At 46.1% G+C, this 23,374-nt stretch overlaps 1 protein-coding gene across 5 annotated transcripts in view; it reads right to left on the reverse strand.

Moving 5' to 3' along the window:
- The window catches only part of CEP164 (centrosomal protein 164), a 28,259-nt gene extending 15,088 nt beyond the window's left edge, over positions 1-13,171 (reverse strand). Inside the window, exons 1-7 of one of the 5 annotated variants that reach the window (XR_011560429.1) lie at positions 12,782-13,120; positions 12,578-12,689; positions 11,983-12,196; positions 10,015-11,481; positions 8,793-8,900; positions 4,328-4,419; positions 2,725-2,907 (exon numbers count right to left, since the gene is read on the reverse strand). Coding sequence is in view for 3 of the 5 variants with exons in the window: in XM_070765398.1 (XP_070621499.1) it covers positions 2,725-2,910; positions 4,328-4,419; positions 8,793-8,900; positions 10,015-11,481; positions 11,983-12,196; positions 12,578-12,689; positions 12,782-12,863 (2,261 nt within the window). In the remaining 2 variants the exon portion in view is untranslated. Of the gene's footprint in view, positions 1-2,724; positions 2,911-4,327; positions 4,420-8,792; positions 8,901-10,014; positions 11,482-11,982; positions 12,197-12,577; positions 12,690-12,781 lie in introns of all 5 variants that reach the window. The other 4 variants (XR_011560428.1, XM_070765399.1, XM_070765398.1 and 1 more) reach the window with 4 other exon arrangements.
- Positions 13,172-23,374: the final 10,203 nt, after the last annotated feature.

A 23,374-nucleotide genomic window follows, 5' to 3' on the forward strand; every position in this document is an offset into this window, starting at 1 on the left:
TGAATGTCAGCGGTTCAAATCTCATGACCGGCTCAAGGTTGACTCAGCCTCCCATCCTTCCCAGGTGGGTCAAATGAGGACCCGGATTGTGAGGGCAATAGGCTGGCTCTGTTTTTAAAAAGTGCTATTGCTAACAGGTTGTAAGTCGGCCCTGAGTCTAAGGAGAAGGGCGGCATAAAAATTGAATGAATGAATGAATAAATAAATAAATAAATAAGGCAATCTCCTCCACGAGACTCTCCCCTCCTCCACAAATGTTCCAAACTATGGAGAATGCCCACTTCAGCAGGGCTCACCTAGACACAAGGCTGACTCCAGCCCTATAACCGCCATCGCATCCCCTCCCCCCCGACGAGGACAATAAGCAGACTTCTCCTTCCTTGCAGCCATCTCCGAGTGCAGGAGTTGTGGGGAGTCTTTGAAGTTCTGCTGGGATCTCCCCCCCCAAGCGTATCTCCTCTTCCTGCCTAGGTGTCTCCAACTCAGTTTTCAGTGACCTAACAGATAGTGGTTTGGACTGTGAAACTAGCTCCTAAAAGCAAAAGAGAGACCACCGCTAAAGTCTGTAGAAACCTTCACAGCAAAAGCCGACTGCGTGAGGAAGAGGCATGAGGGAATAAAGGCAACAGGGCTCCCTAGAGAAAGATTCTTCTTAAAAGTCCGTCTTGCAGGTATTTTGGGATCGGCCCTGACAACATTCCTTGAAAACAGTACGAAGAATCAACTGCACAAAGTAAATTGTGACATTTTTACATACGACATCCTAATCTGTACAAGCCTCTGAGGAGCCTTCCAATGTCATCGGTCCTTGTTTATTGATTAGTCAGTCGACCATATCAAGAAGCAATAAAAACAGCACAAGGAAAAACAGAGGCCGCCGCCATCGTTTTAATAGGCAGCTGCTCCTGCAGCCCATCCCAACCTTCCTCTAAGGGGCACAGGCTCTCCGGGGGGCTTTTTCATACAGAAGCCACGTTCACTCTCCACGAAAGGCACGCCAACTGATTCCAACGGTAGCGCTTGCCCTTCCCGCCACAGCTGCTGCTTTCTTTGGGGTGGGAGCCCACTCAGGCACCCAGGGCAGCAGCGGCACCTGCCCCGCCCACTGCTCCTTCCCCGGCTCGGGTGGCGGCAGAGCGGCAGGCGTTGCGGGGGTTGGGTGGGGGCGTGCTGTGCCGCCTGCTCTTGACTTTGCACTCCACCATGTTTATCGAGCTCCCCCTCCCCTGGACCCCAATGGTCACCTGTCGTTTCAGCCAAAACGGAGTTTGCCTGTCCCTCCCTCGCAGACCGACTCCAGCCCTGTTGGCGTCCCAGCCCCCAACCTGTGGGGTGCCTTCCTAGCAGCCCCACTGGGCCCTTTCGGCTCTCACGCCAGGAAACGGCTGACCTCGCCCAGCTTCCTCCCTCTGACGGGGCAGCCCAGCTCTGGCACTCCGCGCCCCGGCAGCCGCGCACAGCGTTTGGAGGAGGGGGCGGCTTTCCTGAAGGAGGCCTGGGGAGGGTGAAAATGGCCTCTCCTCTCCAGAAGGCCGAAATCGACTGGCCACTGGAGCTGGCAGGGCGTGACCTCGGATATGGCTCCATAGATGCCATAGAGGCTGTTTCCTTCAGAGGATATATGCCTAGCCTGAGTGGTCATTGACTGACCGCAGGGCAGAGACAAGGCATTGATCAGTCTGCACCTATGAGTCTAGTTTCAGCCAGCATGTTTTAAGCAGAGCTCTGGGATATTGATCTACTGGAATCAATTGAGAGGAACGCAACCAAGGTGATAAAAACCTGGGAAAGAATAAACTTTTGAGGAACAGAGATACTGGATGTTGACCATGGAGGAAACTGAGGAGCTGGTGTAGAAGACAGGCAGAATTACTCAACGTTCCAAAAGATGGAACAAAAAACAATGGGAACAAGGTTTAGCGGGACATCAGAAAAACGGGAGGTAAAATGGAGCAAACAGATTTTGTCTTGGGAATCTGCCCTAGAAGGAGGCCACGTGGCCACCTGTCACGGATGCCGAAGGAAGGAGGGCTGCGTCCAAGTTCCAACCCTTTCCCGGCACTCTCTCTTTTAATCCCTGCTGACTGAGAGTCCGTGGAGCATGGAACCGGACGCTCAGTAGAAGGAGATTCAGGCTTTGCAGAGATCACCGCAGGGCTGCTTTCATGGGAATAAAATAAAGAAAAATCCCTACTACGAACGGCCCATTCAGTTATAATGCAAAGACAACAGCCATGACTCACAGAAGCAAATGACTCTGTAAGTTATTCTGGCTCAGAGAGAAAAGAGGCTCACAGCAGGATTTAGGAGAATGACCCCCAGAGGATCAGACGATGCAGGAGTTGGGAGCTGATGTGCATCAGAGTCCTACACAGAACACAAATCTGTACCGATCCAATCCACAAGTCATGAGTAGCCTAGGCAAGGGTCAAACAGCTGTGGTCTGTATCGAACAGATAAATGTGTATAAAGGCAGTCAATTATTCTTTTACTGGATCAGCTTTTCCTAAAAGTTTCTAATTAAGTAGCTTCTTTGATCTTATAACAAATAGTCCTTGCCTCCTTCTGGGAAAGAATGTTAAAACACTAAAACTTTGGAACTGCAAAGTCTATCTGACATGAGATGTGCACTACTGGCATTCATTGGGGGGCAGGCGGGGGGGCAGGGGCAGGGGAAGGGGGAGAAAAGCCAAGTGTCCATAGCAGAGGTGCAAAGAGACTCACCGGAGGGCAGACTCTTGCTGCTGAAGTAACATCTGGGTCTCTTCTTCCTCTGGCTGTTGCGGTTCTTCCTGCAAATTCTGAACGTGTATCTGTTTTTCTTCCAGCAAACACATGTTCGTTTCCTCCACTTTGGTTATTTCCTCCACTGACCCCCCAGCACGAACCTTCTCAGTCTCAAAACACCTGCTATTGAGAGAAGCACGTTTGCACCTGTTATTGCTGGAAAGGGCCACAGAAGCCTGAAAAGACCCCTAGCAAACGGAAGCCTACTAAGGCCAATTCTTCATCGCTTAGCAAGGTAAATACCAGTTCAATTCAATTCTGATCTACTCTCCAGCTCACAACAATGTGCCTGAACAATCGTTTCCATCTGACCTGCTTTCACCTTGTATTCTTATCACTTGCAGCAAATCTGCAGCCAGTGAGCTACTCCAACCTATGCACAGGGCTTTAATATCATCTGTTAACTGCACACCTGGCTGTAGCCTTCCCCATTAAGGTAAGGGCGGCGGTGTAAAATGGCTTTTCCCCCCTAAATCCCTGGGGCACAGTTGCGGGAGGGAATTTCCCTAGATGCTTAGTTTTATACCTACTTTCAGAAAATGAAGAAAATAACCAGATTTACTGCTTAATATCAGGGTCAGATAACAGTATCATATTCCATGAATACTCTGACCACCTTTAAATGCAGAGTATCTTGTATAGCTTTAATTTTTCTTATTCATCTGGATTCTGGATACCAACACTATTGTGGGGAAAGGGCTAATATGGTGCAATACAAACACCTTTTTGTGAATATGTTTATTTTGTTTTGCTGGCTTGTTTAAAATTTACAGGTGTACCTTAGAAGAATCTGAATCATTATTTGTGGGGATGCCTTTGAAACTAGTCTAGAGTATTTATTTACTGCAAAATTCCGTAGCCAACTGGTCTCTGGAAAGAATCAAAAGAAGACGTATTTCATTTATACTAAAATATTACTCTGGGAGAAACTCCAGACATTGGTTATCACCCTTAAGTCACTAAAAGGCACTCAAGACACCACTTTTTTCTACAGTATTTCACACTTTATCCTAGTCATTGAGTTCATTTTAAAAATCTACTCCTACAGATACTGCAGCTTGTTATGCAGGGATTCAAGAATTGAGCCTTTTCAGCAGCTCCTCCTGGTCCCTGATACAATCGCCTTGTTAGGATGAACAAACCCACCGGTTTTACTAGTTTCTAAAAAAATGCTTGTTTTTGAGCAAACTTTTAATAATAATTAAATTTTACTTATACATATTTGGCCTTAAGCTTCCTTTCTCCCACTGTAAACATCAGTAGCATAATGATGAACAAATCATTAAATAAATGAAATGCCACAGCCCCTGTTCTCCGCTTAAATGCCTTGGTGAGACGGTGCTCTCTTAGGGATCTGGTCAGATTTGGGGCTCCCAGCAACCCAAGATGATGTTGTCTGCCTTTAAATCCACCAACAACGTGCTCCACGTGGCAGTCCTCTTTGGTGGGATTAAAAGAAGCCAGCCCTGCAGAAAGTCGGGTCTTGGGAAGCGGAGGTGCAGCAGCCATGCTTTTTTGCAAAGGATTTGGGCTTTGGTACCTCCTCTCTTCTGCCTCAGCAGAACCTCCGTCTTGCTCCTCCTGCAAGCTGCCTTTGCCCTCCTTTTTCTCCTGCACCAACCCGTTTTTGTCCTGCAAGAGGAAAGAAAGGCGGGAGCTTTCTAGGTTTAACTCTGACAGCATGATCAGACGCAAGATTTTATGGACCGTGGAACCAACGCGAAACAGTCATCTTAACACAGATGCGTGTGAAAAATTGAAAGCAGTGTGCAATACTTTACACTGTGCAACAAAAGTGAATGAAAAATAAAGGAACTGGTGGAAAAGTTTAAAAGAAAAAGTCAATAAGATCTGGAGGATATTTAAAAGTACAATGACCGAGGCTCGGAAAGAATGCTGGACCCAGAAGAGGCAGCACGACTCTTTAGTGGTGTGCAGGAAGCTTTAAAACTGCCCCTCTGAGCATGTGGTTCCCCTCAGGAGGAGAACAGAGAGGGCGTGGAAAGTGCACGGAATGCACCTGGGAAGAAATGTTACACCTTAAACTTTTAAATACTATATCTTTGGGCCTTGGACAACGAAGGAGTAAAAGGACAATATAGAGATTATTAAGAAACCCAGTTAGGCTTTCCATCGCTCGTTTGAATTGAGTAGATGGACCTTGGATTGACTTTCACAGGGAAGAACCAGAATGGTTGAGCAAATTTAGATGACAAGATACTCTAGATCAGTGATGGCAAACCTTTTTGCCTTGGGGGGCGAAAGAGCGTGCGCAGGCGTTATCGAGTGAGTAAGAGTGCCCACGCCCATAATTCATCTCCATGGGGAGGGCAAAAACAGCTTCCCCCACCCACGGAGGCCCTTTCCCAGGGGGCCCGTGTTTCACCCTCCCCAGGCTCCAAGTTTCAAGTTTGATTGGATTTATATGCCGCCCCTCTCCAAAAACTCGGGGCGGCTAACAACAATCATGAACAATATACAATAAAATCCAATACTAAAAGCAAATTAAAACCCCTTAATATATAAAAACCAAACATACATACAAACATACCATGTATACAGTTGTAACGGCCTAGGGGGGAGAAGAAATCTTAATTCCCCCATGCCTGGCGACAGAGGTGGGTTTTAAGTAGCTTACGAAAGGCAAGGAGGGTGGGGGCAATTCTAATCTCTGGGGGGAGTTGGTTCCAGAGGGCCGGGGCCACCACAGAGAAGGCTCTTCCCCTGGGTCCCGCCAAGCGGCATTGTTTAGTTGACGGGACCCGGAGAAGACCCACTCTGTGGGACCTAACTGGTCGCTGGGATTCATGCGGCGGAAGGCGGTCCCTGAGGTAATCTGGTCCGGTGCCATGAAGGGCTTTATAGGTCATAACCAACACTTTGAATTGTGACCGGAGACTGATCGGCAACCAATGCAGACTGCGGAGTGTTGGTGTGACATGGGCATATCTAAGGAAGGCCATGATTGCTCTCGCAGCTGCATTCTGCACGATCTGGAGTTTCCGAACACTCTTCAAACGTAGCCCCATGTAGAGAGCGTTACAGTAGTCGAGCCTCGAGGTGATGAGGGCATGAGGGACTGTGAGCAGTGACTCCCGGTCCAAATAGGGTCGCAACTGATGCACCAGACCTCCAAAGGCTTCCCTGGAGCCAGGAGAAGATAGAAAGTCGTCCCCCCACCCCACCCCCGAGGCTCTCCGGAAGCCAAAAAACGCCCTCCCAGAGCCTCTGTCCGAGCCAAAAATCAGATGGCAGGCACAGGCAGGCAGGCACGCAGGAGCTGAGCTAGGGCAACGTGCCACAGGGGCGCCATCACTGCTGTAGATTATTTGAAGATATTAAAAATAACAAATCATTAACTCCTCGTGGCATCTGCCCATCAGACTTGCTGACGTCTTAGAAAAAACATGTAACCCTTAAATTAGGGAGAGTCCTTGAAGCGGCATTGATTTTTAAGAAAGGAACTAAGAAGATGCAGAAAATTATTTTAATGTCTGCTCTTGAGAAAAAAGCCTAATGAAGAAGCCTGGTGGAAATAAAATCTGTATGGATTCCACAAAGATTAGTCCCGACAGCCCTTTGAGGTAGGCCATCTCTGAAAACCTGCACTACAGCGTTCCTGGCACTCTATTTCATTGTTAGAGGATATAATATCAGAATCTGAAAGTCTGCCAAGTTCCTTTTCCCCTCCCTCGACACTCAAGCCAAGGTGGGGCAGTCTGGGAATCCCTTCCTCATCCCCTCCTGATATTTCTGTCCCTATGGCTGGGCCCCTTCTTCGAGGCTCTCTCTCTCTCTCGTCCCCTGCAAAGTCCCCTGTTTAGCCAATAGCCAGGAGTGCTGAGCTGTCCACAAACATAAGAAGAGGCGTAGCTCCGTAGTTTCATATACAAGGACTTTGGAAAAGACTTTGGAGAAGTTTCTTATCAAAGGGTCCTGTGTAAATTTTTGTCACGGATGTGAAAAGCTGTTGGGTTTTTTTGGGATGGGTTGCTAACTGATTTTTTAAAATGCAGCAATTTACTTCCTCTGTCGAAGTGCTTTCAATGGTGGCTCTGTTCACCCCAAATTTTGGACTGTTTAGGGCTGGAGGTATTTCAGGCACACCCAGGACTTTTTCTAGAATAAGATTCTGGAAACCAAAGGCCAGAGAAGAGAGGAAACGTAGGCGGGTGGGAAAGGAAGGGGGTCCGAGACCTGGGAGGGTGGGCCTACGGCACAGGCGGCATCATCTATGGAGCCGGCCGCTGCTGCCCTGTGCGCCTGAGTCGGCGTTCCCAGCGTTCCTCCTCCTGCCCCTGAGGAAGTGGACGAGGCCACGGGTGCGCAGACCCGCAGCTGCACCCCCCAAAAAAGCAGCAGCAGCAGCAGCAGCAGCGGTGAGAAGGGGCCGGGCAAGAGCTTTGAGCGCAGAATCACAGGCGCTGAGTTGTCCTGAAGCTGCATTTTGAAAGGTGGAAATAATGCTCCTCCTCACTTTATTCCTCACCCTCATCCACCTGCGGACCAGGGGGTCTGGGTGGGCCGATCCACGAAGGTGTTGCTTGGGGCCTCCTGGTGCTACACCGTTTAAGTTTTTAAAAACAACGAGGAGCAGTTTGAATTGGGTTTGGAAATCTCCTGGTAAGCAGCACAGTGACTTTGGAATTCTGTCACCAAGTCTACAAAGGGCCCATCATGAAACCAGGCAGTGGCCGCATTCCACAATAACTGTAGTTGTTGAACCACATAAAACACATTTAGGACGGACTAGAAATTGTCCCCCGTCGCACTACACGCACTCTCGCCCTGTTTCTTTTAAAGGGACATATCACTTCACTCCCCTGCCATCTGGGAACTGATTTCACATGCTGATTTTTCAAATATTTTTCTGGGATACATTATGAACAAAAATATGTCCCTTTCAGAGATACAGGTGAAACTTGTAAAATTTAGAATATTGTTCAAAAGTTCATTTATTTCAGCAATGCAACTTAACAGGTGAAGCGTAATATATGAGACTCAGATAGTTCAAGCCGTGTTTTGTCATAAATGTGATGATTATGGGGTACAGCTCATGAAAACCCCACATCCACCTTCTCAGAAAATTAGAATATTACATGCAATCAATAAAACAAGATTCGTACATAGAACAATATCGGACCTCTGAAATGTTTAAGCATGCATATGTGGTCAGTACTTAGTTTTGGCATTAGCACTAGGGACCTGTTATGGAAGACCTGGGTGCTTCAATAGCGGCCTTCAGGCCTTCTTCGGCCTCATGTCCAGCAACAAGCAGAGAAGGTTTTGGAGCGCTTCATGCTTCCTTCCACAGACGAGCTTTATGGGGATGCCGACTTAATAGCAATAGTAATAATAATAATGATGATAATTTATTAGATTATTAGACTTCATTTTCCAACAGGACTTGGCCACTGTCCACACTGCCAAAAGCACCAAAACCTGGTTCAATGACCGTGGGATTACTGACCTTGATTGGCCAGCAAACTCGCCTGACCTGAACCCCATCAGAGAGCCTACGGGGCATTGCCAAGAGGAAGGTGAGAGACGTGAGACTGCGCAATGCAGGACAGCGGAAGGCTGCTATTGAAGCATCCTGGTCTTCCATAGCACCCCAGCAGCAGGGCCACAGGCTGAGAGGTGCCATGGCAAACCCTAATTAGTGAGGCAGGAATTTGCTGCAAAAGGGGCCCAAACCAAGTCTACACATGCTTATACTTTTCAGAGGTCCAATATTGTTCTATGTACAATCCTTGTTTTATTGATCACATGTAATATTCCCCCAAATGGGGGATTTGGGGTTTTCATGAGCCGTACCCCATAATCATCACAATTATGACAAATTGCGGCTTGAACTACCTTGGCTCACATATAATGAGTTTCTCTCATATATTACGTTTCACCTTTTAAGTTGCATTACTGAAATAAATGAATTTTTGCACAACATTCTAATTTTTTGAGTTTTACCTGTATATCAATTGTGTTTGATGAAAAAAAGATACTACCTCATCGACTTCTTCCTTCTCTGTCACATCGGATATCAAGTGAGGCAAACAAGTTTCTTTTTCCCTCTCATTATTTGATTCCAAAGTATTTTTCCCACAGCTGCTGGGCTATCAAAGGAAAACCAATCAAAATATCAGTGCGTTAAGGTGCGAAAAGGAGTCACAAAGCCAGTCCCACTTGCAGTCACATTGTTCAAGATGGCTAGAGCTACAAAGCTTCTCCCATTGGTCCTTAGGCTGAAAGAGTCACACCATATCCCATAACCAGGAGGACCCCAGACTCTCTTGGAAAGCCTGGACTCAAGGAGGAGCATGGGGAGGAACCACCGTCTTCCCCCCAAAATCCCATTTCCTCTTAGGGGGGCAGAGCTGCAGACCAGGTGACACGGCAAGAGGAGCCCCCTCCTGCTCCACATGCCCCAAAATAATAAGACCTCCCCCCACCCCAAAATAAGGCCAAGCGCTTATTTCGGGGTTCCGAATAAAAACAAGAGAGGGTCTTATTTTCAGGGAAAGCGTTGGAACATTGCTGCCTTTGACCCAATGCAGCAGGACGATTGTAGCATTATATATATTACGAGAGAGGAAACAAGTCTTCTCTCACCTTTATTCACACTGTACAGTATATAGCTTTTATCTTGACCATCCCTCCAATCTTGTCCACTGTTTTAATTGTAATCTACACCTTTGCCAAATATAAAAGCACACTGGAATTTAAAGGACAAACAATGTAGTGATTTCAATCAGTTTATATGAAATCTTTTTCCAGCTGTCGTAATGTACCAGTCTTTCCCACAAGGATCCCGAGATCCTTTCTCTGGTTGCAATCAGGATAGGACTTCTTCCCAGCAGCCATCACTTTGTACTTGTATATGTTAATATTTTTTTTTACTATTTTAACAGCTGTTCCCCAACCTTAAGCGGGTCCTTTTTTAATTATTGAAACACTTTACTGCTTACTTTTAAGGCCGGATAATCTCTGAACCAGTTAACAATACAAACATCTCCTTTCTTATCCAATAGGGGATATTCCTATTTCCTCCCCCCAGTTCAGGAGCCAGTCAAAAAGATAGGCACGAGGTAGGAAGCTGGGGTTCAAATCCAGGGAATGATTCTTACCGAATGTTACACCATTCTTGGCCTAACTGGTTAATGCAATAGTTTACAGTGGGGAAAGTTGTCTGTTCAGAGAAAAGACAGAGTATAAATGCCAGCCACCTACCTCTTCAATTCCATCTCTGTCGTTTGAAAGCCCAGCCCTACAGACTCCTTCCATCAAAACCGTCTCTGGCACCAGCTGTTCTCCTGCCTGGTTGTCTTGGAGAAGGAGTGCCTGACCTTCTTCCCAGGGCTTCAATCTCTCTCCGTCAGGACTTGCCGCTTCTACTGCTGCCGTTTGTGTAGTTCCTTCTCCAGCAACATCAGGCTGAGCAGCCTGGTCAGAATCAGGCCCTTCGCTGCAGCTCTTCTGACCCGCCAGAGATTTGAGTACGCCCAATTCTGTTCTCCTGGACTTCTGCACCATATGGAGGACATGTTGATAGAACTTCTGATCCTCTGAATAGCACTCGCTAACCGACAGATTGTCTGGGGAGCTTTGTGCTTGGCTATTTACGGCTTCCAAAAATGGTCTTTGGGGAGAAGGCAGGGGCTTTGTTGGATGCTCAGATTCACAAGAGCTCTGTAAGTCCCAGGATAAATTGTCTACTTCCCCCAAGACTTGAGAAGCAAGGTGGTCAGACAAGCTGCTAGCAGCACTGATGCTATTACCGCTGTCAGATTCTATCTTTGAATCGTCTTTTTTCTCCCCTGTGAGTTGTGTAGGAGATGACACTTCACTCTCCGACATTGCCGTCTTGGCTCCAAGCTCAACCGAACCCTGCAGCTGAGAATGAGGAACAAGAGCCTCGATCTGCCACGGGCTGGGCTCTGGGGCCTGGCATTGTTCAGAAGGGCTGTTCTTTTTTCCCCTCCTGCTCTCCTTTGTTCTCTCCACAGGCCTTGATACTTCGTTTTGAAAATAACGGATGTCACCTTGTCCCTCCAGAGTCCTGGATGAGACCAACGCAAAAGCAGCAGCAGAGGGAGAAAGCTGCACTTCCTTCCCAACCGTTAGCAGGAAGTCTTCCTTCCTGACCAGCCCATCTCCCTCTGCGTGGCCTTGTTTCTCTCCCTCCACGAACAGCCTTTTCTCCTTGACCCCTCCCAGGGCTAACACGGTCATCGCACCTGCTATAGTTTGGGAGGGGTTCTTCAGCGTTTGGAAAAAGGGCTTGAGGAGGTGAATGCTATCTGCATCCTCGGCTTCCAAGTCTGATACAACACCACTAGCAGCTGCACCTCTGATTTCCGTATTCGCATCTGGTTGTGCTTGATGGTTAACGTCTGACCTGTTGGAGCATGCGTTTCTTCCAAGAATTTTCTCCACATCTGCAAGGATCTGTTGAGTCCGGTTTGATTTTTCTGGCAGAAGAGGTTGTAGCTTCCCTGGGGCAGGGCTTGACAGCAGCCTGGACAGGTCAGCAGCATCCGAAATCTTTCCCTTGGGGTTTCTCAGGAAGGAGTCGTTCTGTGTGACCAGGCTGCCCTGTTGCTCTAAGTCGGGACTGCCATGCTCCGAATACAGGACAGGGGACGATACTCGATAAAAGGATGTGGACGGGAGAATCCCCGGCTCTGACTGCATCTCCTAAGGAGGCAAAAACCATCAGGTGACTGACTCTGTGAACAGGCTAACTTTTCTTTTGTGTGAGCCACGCAAGGAAAAACAGGCCGGCATTTCTTGCTCTTCCTTACCAGAGGAGCCCACCATGACGCTAGGCAGAATTTTGATACCAGCTTAGATATGGCAATCGGCTGTTTGAATAATGCAAACATCTGCGATATACACGGTTTGGGGAGGGGGGGATTTAAGGCAGCTAATTTGTTTAAACCCTTCCAAATCTTCAGCACCGGAGACTGAAAGAAATTCCCACAAAAGAAGAGCAAGTGCCAAGGATGGAACTGGCTATTGTTCTCTTCCGTGATCACTTAATTTTTCATTTTTGAAAAGGAAACCTTTCCCAGCCATGTCAGGAAAGGGCTAAACCCACCTGAAAGTGGAAAAGGTGCATTCAAAGCCCAGCTCCTTTGTCCCATGGGGGGGGGGGGCGAAGGAGAAAGCACAGAGACCTTTCATTCAAGCGCTCACCCCAGGATGCTGCTTCCAGGGGTCTCTTTCTTTCTTCTCCCTTCTCTTTTCTGCCCTTTTCTTCTTTCTCTCTTTCTTTTTAAGGCCTCCATGTTCCAGAATTTTTTCCCTTTCCTGGATCACAAGTTGGCGGTAGCGCTCGTCACACGGATGGTCCCAGGTCGACTGGCCATTGGCAAAATTGAAGTAGTAGATGTCGCCAGTGACGTCTTGGCTGCGGAGAAGGGAGAGTGCAAGTAGCAACCGCTCGGGGAGACCCCCCCTCCCCCCTCCCCAAGGAGAGAGCTAGGCAGGACTCTCGCTCTCTCTGCGGGTGCGGGGGTGCGCGTGCACGCGTGTCGGGGCTGCTCAGGCTCCTGTTCTGCTCCGTCCTTTCTGGACACACACACACACACACACACACACATCCCAACTAGGCTCGCAACGCACTTTCTGCGGCTTCCAGAAAGCAGCTGGGCCCCCAGCGGGACTTGAGGGAAACCGCCACCGCCTCAGCTGCGCCCCCGACGGGCGGGCCGTCCCCGTTGCCCAGGCCCCGGGACCCGCCGCCAGACTCCGCCCGGGCAGAGGAGGAGGCGCAGCGGCGGCGACTCACCACGGCTTCCACTCGGCGGGCAGCGGGGCCACGATGCCCTCCCGGGCCAGCCACATCAGCTCCGGCTCGTGCTCCGGGTCGATGCCCACCACGCGGGCGAACTCCTGGATCTCTGCGGGGGAGACGAGCCCGTTGAAGCGGCCGCGCGGGGGGCACCGGCGCACAGACACACACCCCGCCCCGCGCCCACCGCCTCGCGCCCACCGTGCTCGCTGGGGATGTAGCTGTCGTCGTAGTCCTCCTCCAGGATGAGCTGGTCGCCGATGCGCAGGGCGGGGCCGGCCATGGTGCGCGGGGCGGGCGCCGAGCGGGGGACCGCGAGCCCCGCTGCCGCCCCAACGGAAAACGCCCGCCCCCGGAAAGCGACGCGGCCGTTGCCATGGCGCCGCGCCGTCTCCTAGCGACGCGGGTGGAGGCGGAGGGCAGGGCCGCCCTATCCCCCTCGGGCAGCCCGAGTCGCCCCCCCGACACACACACATGTCCCCATCGTGTGCCCTGCTCGTCAGGCGGGGGGGGGGGGGTGGCACAAACGCGAATATAATACTGTCCGTTTCAGCTCCCAAGGCTTGACGTCAATGGCGGAGTGAGAATAATGCAAATGAAGATCCCCGCCCCTCAATGTAGTTGCAACTCAGAAGCCTTTGGACCCCGCCCTCTTCTCCATTCCCTCTCAGCTGTTCTCTGTTCCCGCCCTTTTCTCCCTGAGGAAGGCTGGTTGATGACGTTTAAGAGCAGCGCCGGAGCAGCTTGGCCGATGTCTCTGCAAGTGACCGGCCGTGGGAGCTGAATGACTCCTGTTTTTTGTATTTATTTATCGATGCAGGAATGCGTGCATCGATCGTATTTATACGCCGCTCATTCCAAAGCGGATTCAGAGAGGCTAACGTGGTATAAGTAGAACAGTATTAAATGAAAATGACATTATTTATTGATTGGTTGATTGATTGATTGATTGCATTTGTATGCCGCCCCTCTCCGTAGACTCGGGGCGGCTAACAACAATAGTACAAAACATCACGTAAAACCAATACTAAAAACTAATACTAAAACAATTAAAAAACCCTTATTTGTAAAACCAAACATACATACAAACAAACATACCATGCATAAATTGTAAAGGCCAAGGGGGAAAGAATATCTCAGTTCCCCCACGCCTGAGGGCAGAGGTGGCTTTTAAGGAGCTTACGAAAGGCGAGGAGGGTGGGGGCAATTCTAATCTCCGGGGGGAGTTGGTTCCAGAGGGCCGGGGCCACCACAGAGAAGGCTCTTCCCTTGGGGGCCCGCCAAACGACATTGTTTTGTTGACGGGACATATCAGTCATACAATAAGAATAATGTAACGTCTTTAAAAGAACCATACACACCCCAAGGTCAATGCTATTCCAGACCTGCCAGAAAAGTCAGATCTTAACGGGTTCCGGAAGACCGGTAGGGGGGAGATAGCACGAAATTACAAAAAGATATTGACAAAATTGAACGGGTCCAAAGACGGGCTACAAGAACGGTGGAAGGTCTTAAGCATAAAACGTATCAGGAAAGACTTCACGAACTCAATCTGTATAGTCTGGAGGACAGAAGGAAAAGGGGGGACAGGATCGAAACATTTAAATACGTTAAAGGGTTAAACAAGGTTCAGGAGGGAAGTGCTTTTAATAGGAAAGTGAACACAGGAACAAGGGGACACCATCTGAAGTTAGTTGGGGGTAAGATCAAAAGCAACATGAGAAAATATTATTTTACTGAAAGAGTAGTAGATCCTTGGAACAAACTTCCAGCAGACGTGGTTGGTAAATCCACAGTAACTGAATTTAAACATGCCTGGGATAAACATATATCCATCCTAAGATAAAATACAGAAAATAGTATAAGGGCAGACTAGATGGACCACGAGGTCTTTTTCTGCCGTCAGACTTCTATGTTTCTATGAGCATGTTAGTTGCTCATGCTAGTTGCCAAGCATCGCAATTTTGAACACGTGACCATGGGAATGCCATAAAAAAATCACTTTGTTCAGTGCCTTTCACTAAGTAATTCTCTGAGTCTTTGTAGAAGGGCAGAACACAAATATAATAATAATAATAATAATAATAATAATAATAATAAATAATGATGATGATGTTGATAATAATAATAAGAGTAATACTACTACTACTACTACTACTACTACTACTACTACTACTACTACTACAAATAACAATAATAAATGTCTGCATGGCTGCCAACTTCTTTCTTAAAAACCTGTGATTCATATTTAGGCCATCACAGCCCTTCTTAACTGGGTTTCAGGCTTTTACAGGATTATTCCCAATTCCTTTGATTTATCAAAATGCATCATCGCCTGTTAATATTAATATGGCATTGATAATAAAGATACAGGATAATAACGTTAAAATCCAATTGAAAAAGTGTACATTTCTTTCTGTGGGTGCAATACCAAATTTGACCACAGGACGGCAGTTTTCTTTCATTAAGGCTCAAATAGGGATAGCGAGGGGGGGGGAAGCCCGCAGTTCCTTTGTGCCCTTCTGGCATTCCCTCACCAACTTCCTTTGGAGTGACCTTCTAAGCATGGCCGACTTCCTGTGTGTCCTTTTCTTCGCATGCCTTACCAACATCCTTTGGCATTGCCCTTCTAAGCATGGCCGACTTCCTGTGTGCCCTTCTCCTGGCATCCCTGACCACCTCTGACTTCGTGTGTGCGCTTGTTCTGGCATCCTCCAACAACTTCCTTTGGCATCACCCTTCTAAGCATGGCCGACTTCCTGTGTGCCCTTCTCCTGGCATCCCTTACCAACTCTGACTTCATGTGTGCTCTTCTCCTGGCATCCCTCACCAACTTCCTTTGGCAGCATTGCTCACCTGTCAGTTTCCTGCCCCCCCTTTGGAAACCCCGCCCTCTTCTCCATTCCCTCTCAGCTGTGAGGAAGGCTGGTTGATGACGTTTAAGAGCAGCGCCAGAGCAGCTTGGCCGATGTCTCTGCAATTGACCGGCCCTGGGAGCTGAAGGACCCCTGCCAAGCATGTGAACCGCCGGTGGAGAGCTGTGGGAAAAGGTTATTTCTTGTGCCTTTTCATTTTTAGTGCTGTTGTTGGATGTCTTCCTCCCTAAAATCAGTAGAGCTAGTGGTAAATATTCTATTTAGACCTCACACTTAAATTATTTCTGTCTCTATAGATATTAAATTAAGAACTGCTTAATCATAGATTGAATAATCCTACCCCTGTTCTATTGCATCCTATTTATGATATATAAAAGAAAAAACCAGGTGCCAAACCAAATATTGATATTAATTGCATAAATCACGTAGTAACATCAAAATTCATTGACCCCAACCGAGAGAAAATTATCACTTTCTTCAGTGCCTTTCACTAAATAATTATCTGAGTCTTCGGGGAAGGGCAGAATACAAATATAATAATAATAATAATAATAATAATAATAATAATAATAATATATAAAAGAAAAAAACAGGTTCTAAACCCAATATTGATATTAATTGCATAAATCACGTAGTAACATCAAAATTCATTGACCCCAACCGAGAGAAAATTATCACTTTCTTCAGTGCCTTTCACTAAATAATTCTCTGAGACTTCGCAGAAGGGCAGAATACAAATATAATAATAATAATAATAATAATAATAATAATAATAATAATAATAATAATATATAAAAGAAAAAAACAGGTTCTAAACACAATATTGATATTAATTGCATAAATCACCTAGTAAGATCAAAATTCATTGACCCAGCGGAGAGAAAAGTACCGGCTGGTTCTCTTCCACGACATATACACGTCTCAGATAATTTCGGTAACTAATTTATTTATTTCATAGACTCACACACACACACAGACACCCCACCCCACCCGTCAGTCGATGGTGTCCCGCTTTACCAATGTTAAAATCTGATCACCTTATGTAAGAGTCAGTTGTGTAGGTTTTGTGTTATTTTTGTGTGAAGAGCGATTATCCTTTATTATTAAAACATCATTAGTATTAATAGGCATCATAGGCTTTAACTTGTTTCAAGGCTTGCGCCTCCCATTAACCTATTAAAATTGATAATACTTTAAAAATATACAGGATAACTTTAAAATCCGATTTAAAAGGTCGATTCCTTTGTGTGGCTGCAATATCTGTTTTGACCACAGAACGGCAGAGTTTTCGGTTTCAGGATTTAATATTGAGGCCAAGGGACAGAATATCGCCAAGGGACAGAAGACTCTGCCATTCTATTGTCAAAAAAGGAATATGGGAGAGAAAAAGGAATCAACCCTCTTAACGCATTTTAAGTTTATTATTCTGTATAATTATTATTAAACTCCTTAATAACATTCATAGGGCAACAGGAGGCCCGGGGGTGGCAACGCAGGGAGAGAAGGAATCCTTCAAGAGTTAAAGCTGCCAGGCGGGGAGGGGCATCCCGTCCTAGCACGAACCGGTCAATCGCCAGGCGGAGAGCCGGACCGTTTGATCGGTCACAGCCGGGGAGAGCGGATATTCGAGAGCCAGGAGAGCACAGCCTCCCAGAGATTTTCACCGCGCCATTGGGTTTTTTCTTGTTGCGCATTTTCTCATTGTAACGGAATAAAGTCGTTTCTATATAGCCGCTCGTCTACTGATTCTTACCAATATTCAAGACTCACTTTAAAACACAGGGCGGTTCCAATACCATATAACACTCTTTTCTCCCAAATTCTGGAACCCGGCCACTCGAGGGATGCAGGCGGAATCCTACCGAGGCGACGTTACATCAGCCCGCCTAGCGTGTCGCCGGCAAGATGACCATCCCGTCCTTTGCGGGGCACGGGGAGAGCTGGGCCTTTAAAGGCAAGGAGCGGGTGTTTTCTATAACATTTCTTAACAGGTGCCACTCGGTCCGTCGTCATAGATAGCGGCCTCTGAAGTCATAGCAGACCAGAAAGACCCCACATCCATCAGCTGACCCCACATCCATCGGCCGTCCCCGGGGGTAGGCAGAGGAGAAGGCCACCGTGGTTCCCCTGACGTAGGAAAAGTAGAAGAATAACGTTTGTTTTCCGTTTATTTTTTTCTAAAATGAGGATAAAAGGCATTTGTCCAGAGTCTTCCTCAGAAGGCGTTAGAAGTGTGTTTCAGGGATTCAGCGCAAACGGAGCGAGCCCACGCCGCTACGAAGGAGCCAGAGAAAGAGCTTCAACCCAGCCGATGAAGAATTTGCTTCTTTCCACTATCGAGATGTGGTGGTGGGGGGGGGGGGGAGCAGAGAACAGAAAGGAGACGGCTTTCAGGAATGGCTTTTGTCTGTAAGCTCAGCGAAGCTAAAAGATCCATCTCACTTTGTAAACCGTTATTATTATTTCTTTGCGATAAATACGCTTTGTTTTTAGTCAATGCAAGTTTCTTTTATTATTTCGAAGAGCAATTTGTATTTTTCCAAGGGCAAGAAGCCCCCGGGAAAAGTAAAGGTCCAGGTTGTCTCTCCAAAATTCGGGGAACAGGTCTCAGGCGTAGTTACGCATAAGTAATGATGCAGAATTCCCTTTTTGCATCTTTGGGGAAAGGTTAGTGTTTTTTGTATTTATTTATCGATGCATGAATGCGTGGATTGATCGTATTTATACGCCGCTCATTCCAAAGCGGATTCAGAGAGGCTAACGTGGTATAAATAGAATAGTATTAAATGAAAATGACATGATTGATTGGTTGATTGATTGATTGATTGCATTTGTATGCCGCCCCTCTCCGTAGACTCGGGGCGGCTAACAACAATAGTACAAAACATCACGTAAATCCAATACTAAAAACTAATACTAAAACAATTAAAAAACCCTTATTTGTAAAACCAAACATACATACAAACAAACATACCATGCATAAATTGTAAAGGCCAAGGGGGAAAGAATATCTCAGTTCCCCCACGCCTGACGGCAGAGGTGGGTTTTAAGGAGCTTACGAAAGGCGAGGAGGGTGGGGGCAATTCTAATCTCCGGGGGGAGTTGGTTCCAGAGGGCCGGGGCCACCACAGAGAAGGCTCTTCCCCTGGGGCCCGCCAAACGACATTGTTTTGTTGACGGGACATATCAGTCACACAATAAGAATAATGTAACGTCTTTAAAAGAACCATACACACCCCAGGGTCAATGCTATTCCAGACCTGCCAGAAAAGTCAGATTTTAACGGGTTTCCGGAAGACCGGTAGGGGGGAGATAGCACGAAATTACAAAAAGATATTGACAAAATTGAACGGGTCCAAAGACGGGCTACAAGAACGGTGGAAGGTCTTAAGCATAAAACGTATCAGGAAAGACTTCACGAACTCAATCTGTATAGTCTGGAGGACAGAAGGAAAAGGGGGGACAGGATCGAAACATTTAAATACGTTAAAGGGTTAAACAAGGTTCAGGAGGGAAGTGTTTTTAATAGGAAAGCGAAGCCAAGAACAAGGGGACACCATCTGAAATTAGTTGGGGGAAAGATCAAAAGCAACATGAGAAAATATTATTTTACTGAAAGAGTAGTAGATCCTTGGAACAAATTTCCAGCAGACGTGGTAGATAAATCCACACTAACTGAATTTAAACATGCCTGGGATAAACATATATCCATCCTAAGATAAAATACAGAAAATAGTATAAGGGCAGACTAGATGGACCAGGAGGTCTTTTTCTGCCGTCAGACTTCTATGTTTCTATGTTTCTATAATTGTCTGCATGGCTGCCAACTTCTTCCTTAAAACTTATGATTCATATTTATGCCATCACAGCCCTTCTTAAATGGGTTTCAGGCTTTTACAGGATTATTCCCAATTCCTTTGATTTAGCAACATGCATCATCGCCTGTTAATATTAATATGGCATTGATAATAAAGATACAGGATAATAACGTTAAAATCCAATTGAAAAAGTGTATTTCTTTCTGTGGGTGCAATACCAAATTTGACCACAGGGCGGCAGTTTTCTATCATTAAGGCTCAAATAGGGATAGCGAAGGGGGGGGGGAAGCCCGCAGTTCCTTTGTGCCCTTCTGGCATTCCCTCACCAACTTCCTTTGGAGTGACCTTCTAAGCATGGCCGACTTCCTGTGTGTCCTTTTCTTCGCATCCCTTACCAACTTCCTTTGGCATCGCCCTTCTAGGCATGGCCGACTTCCTGTGTGCCCTTCTCCTGGCATCCCTTACCAACTCTGACTTCATGTGTGCTCTTCTCCTGGCATCCCTCACCAACTTCCTTTGGCATCGCCCTTCTAAGTATGGCCGACTTCCTGTGTGCCCTTCTCCTGGCATCCCTTACCAACTCTGACTTCAGGTGTGCTTTTCTCCTGGCATCCCTCACTAACTTCCTTTGGCATTGCCCTTCTAAGCATGGCCGACTTCCTGTGTGCCCTTCTCCTGGCATCCCTTACCAACTCTGACTTCATGTGTGCTCTTCTCCTGGCATCCCTCACCAACTTCCTTTGGCAGCATTGCTCACCTGTCAGTTTCCTGCCCCCCCTTTGGAAACCCCGCCCTCTTCTCCATTCCCTCTCAGCTGTGAGGAAGGCTGGTTGATGACGTTTAAGAGCAGCGCCAGAGCAGCTTGGCCGATGTCTCTGCAATTGACCGGCCGTGGGAGCTGAAGGACCCCTGCAGAGCGTGTGAACCGCCGGTGGAGAGCTGTGGGAAAAGGTTATTTCTTGTGCCTTTTCATTTTTAGTGCTGTTGTTGGATGTCTTCCTCCCTAAAATCAGTAGAGCTAGTGGTAAATATTCTATTTAGACCTCACACTTAAATTATTTCTGTCTCTATAGATATTAAATTAAGAATTGCTTAATCATAGATTGAATAATCCTACCCCTGTTCTACTGCATCCCATTTATGATATATAAAAGAAAAAACCAGGTCCCAAACCAAATATTGATATTAATTGCATAAATCACGTAGTAACATCAAAATTCATTGACCCCAACCGAGAGAAAATTATCACTTTCTTCAGTGCCTTTCACTAAATAATTCTCTGAGTCTTCGGAGAAGGGCAGAATACAAATATAATAATAATAATAATAATAATAATAATAATAATAATAATAATAATAATAATAATGATAATAATAATAATATATATATATAAAAGAAAAAAACAGGTTCTAAACCCAATATTGATATTAATTGCATAAATCACGTAGTAACATCAAAATTCATTGACCCCAACCGAGAGAAAATTATCACTTTCTTCAGTGCCTTTCACTAAATAATTCTCTGAGACTTCGCAGAAGGGCAGAATACAAATATAATAATAATAATAATAATAATAATAATAATAATAATAATAATTAATAATATATAAAAGAAAAAAACAGGTTCTAAACCCAATATTGATATTAATTGCATAAATCTCGTAGTAACATCAAAATTCATTGACCCAGCGGAGAGAAAAGTACCGGCTGGTTCTGTTCCACGACATATACACGTCTCAGATAATTTCGGTAACTAATTTATTTATTTCATAGACTCACACACACACACAGACACCCCCCCGGCAGTCAATGGTGTCCCGCTTTACCAATGTTAAAATCTGGACACCTTATGTAAGAGTCAGTTGTGTAGGTTTTGTGTTATTTTTGTGTGAAGAGCGATTATCCTTTATTATTAAAACATCATTAGTATTAATAGGCATCATAGGCTTTAAGTTCTTTCAAGGCTTGCGCCTCCCATTAACCTATTAAAATTGATAATACTTTAAAAATATACAGGATAACTTTAAAATCCGATTAAAAAGGTCGATTCCTTTGTGTGGCTGCAATATCTGTTTTGACCACAGAACGGCAGAGTTTTCGGTTTCAGGATTTAATATTGAGGCCAAGGGACAGAATATCGCCAAGGGACAGAAGACTCTGCCATTCTATTGTCAAAAAAGGAATATGGGAGAGAAAAAGGAATCAACCCTCTTAACAGATTTTAAGTTTATTATTCTGTATATTTATTATTAAACTCCTTAATAACATTCATAGGGCAACAGTAGGCCCGGGGGTCGCAACGCAAGCACCAGAAGGAATCCTTCAAGAGTTAAAGCTGCCAGGTAGGGAGGGGAATCCCGTCCTAGCACGAACCGGTCAATCTCCAGGCGGAGAGCCGGACCGTTTGATCGGTCACAGACGGGGAGAGCAGATATTTGAGAGCCTGGAGAGCACAGCCTCCCAGAGATTTTCACCGCGCCATTGGGTTTTTACTTGTTATGCATTTTCTCATTGTAACGGAATAAAGTCGTTTCTATTTAGCCGCTCATCTGCTGGTTCTTACCAATATTCAAGACTTTCCCTTTAAAGCACAGGACGGTTCCAATATCATATAACACCCGTTTCTCCCAAATTCTAGAGCCCGGCCACTCGAGGGATGCAGGCGGAATCCTACCGAGGCGATGGTACATCAGCCCGTCCATCTGGGAAAAGGCAGCCAAGCGTGTCGCCGGCAAGATGACCATCCCGTCCTTTGCGGGGGGCACGGTGAGAGCTGGGCCTTTAAAGGTAAGGAGCAGGTGTTTTGTATAACTTTTCTTAACAGGTGCCACTCGGTCCGTTGACATAAATACCGTCCTCTGAAGTCATAGCAGACCAGAAGGTCTTTTCACCTGACTCCACATCAGTTGGCGATCCCCTGGGATAGGCAGAAGAGAAGGGCACCGTGGTTCCCCAGACGTAGGACAGGTAGAAGACTTCTTTTTATTTATTTATTTATTTATTTTATTACTTGGATTTGTATGCCGCCCCTCTCCGAAGACTCTGGGCGGCTCACAACATGTAAAAGACAAATCATAAGTAATCAACAATTTAAAATTTTAAAGATTTAAAAAAAAAACCCACAAACTAACAGACTCACACACAAGCATACCATATATAAATTCAACGTGCCCAGGGGGGGGGATGTTTTTGTGTCCGCAATACCGGATGTGACCACAGGAGGGCAGTTTTCTATCATTAACAAGGCTGAATCAGGCATAGCAGCCGAAAAAAAAAAAAAGCCAGGCATCTGGACTTGGACCACCCACCCTAGGGTAGGGGAGGGTTAGGGAAGGGGAGGTTTAGGGTTCATAGGGAAGGCGAGGGTTAGCGTTATTAGGGAAGGCGAGGGGCCCGGCATCTGGACTTGGCCCAGCCACCCTAGGGATGGGGAGGGTTAGGGTTAATGTGATGGCGGGACCCAGGGGTAGAGCCTTCTCTGTGGCGGCCACAGCCCTCTGGAACCAACTCCCCTCAGAGATTAGAATTGCCCCCACCCTCCTTGCCTTTCGTAAGCTACTCAAAACCCACCTCTGCCGCCAGGCATGGGGGAATTAAGATTCCTTTTCCCCCTAGGCCTTTGCAATTTTATGCATGGTGTGTTTGTATGTATGTATGTTTCGTTGTTTATATTAAGGGGTTTTTAATTCGTTCTTAGTATTGGATTATAATTGTACACTGTTTTATGACTGCTGTTAGCCGCCCTGAGTCTTCGGAGAGGGGTGGCATATAAATCCAATAAGTAAACGATTAAATAAACAAAAGATTAAATAAATAAATGAATGAATGAATGAATGAATGAATGAATGAATGAATGAATAAATAAATAAATATGATGATGATGACGATGATGACAGCCCCTCTTAACTGGGTTTAAGGCTTTTGCAGGATTACTCCCCTATTCCTTTGATGTAGCAAACCGCATCATTGGTTATTAATATTAATAAGGCATTAATAATAAAGATATAGGATAATAAAATTAAAATCCAATAGATTTCTTTTTGTGTCTGCAATACAGTACCGGATTTGACCACCGGAGGGCAGTTTTCTATCATTAACAAT

This window comes from Erythrolamprus reginae, chromosome 12 (genome assembly GCF_031021105.1).
Source record: "Erythrolamprus reginae isolate rEryReg1 chromosome 12, rEryReg1.hap1, whole genome shotgun sequence".
NCBI classification, from domain to species: domain Eukaryota; kingdom Metazoa; phylum Chordata; class Lepidosauria; order Squamata; family Dipsadidae; genus Erythrolamprus; species Erythrolamprus reginae.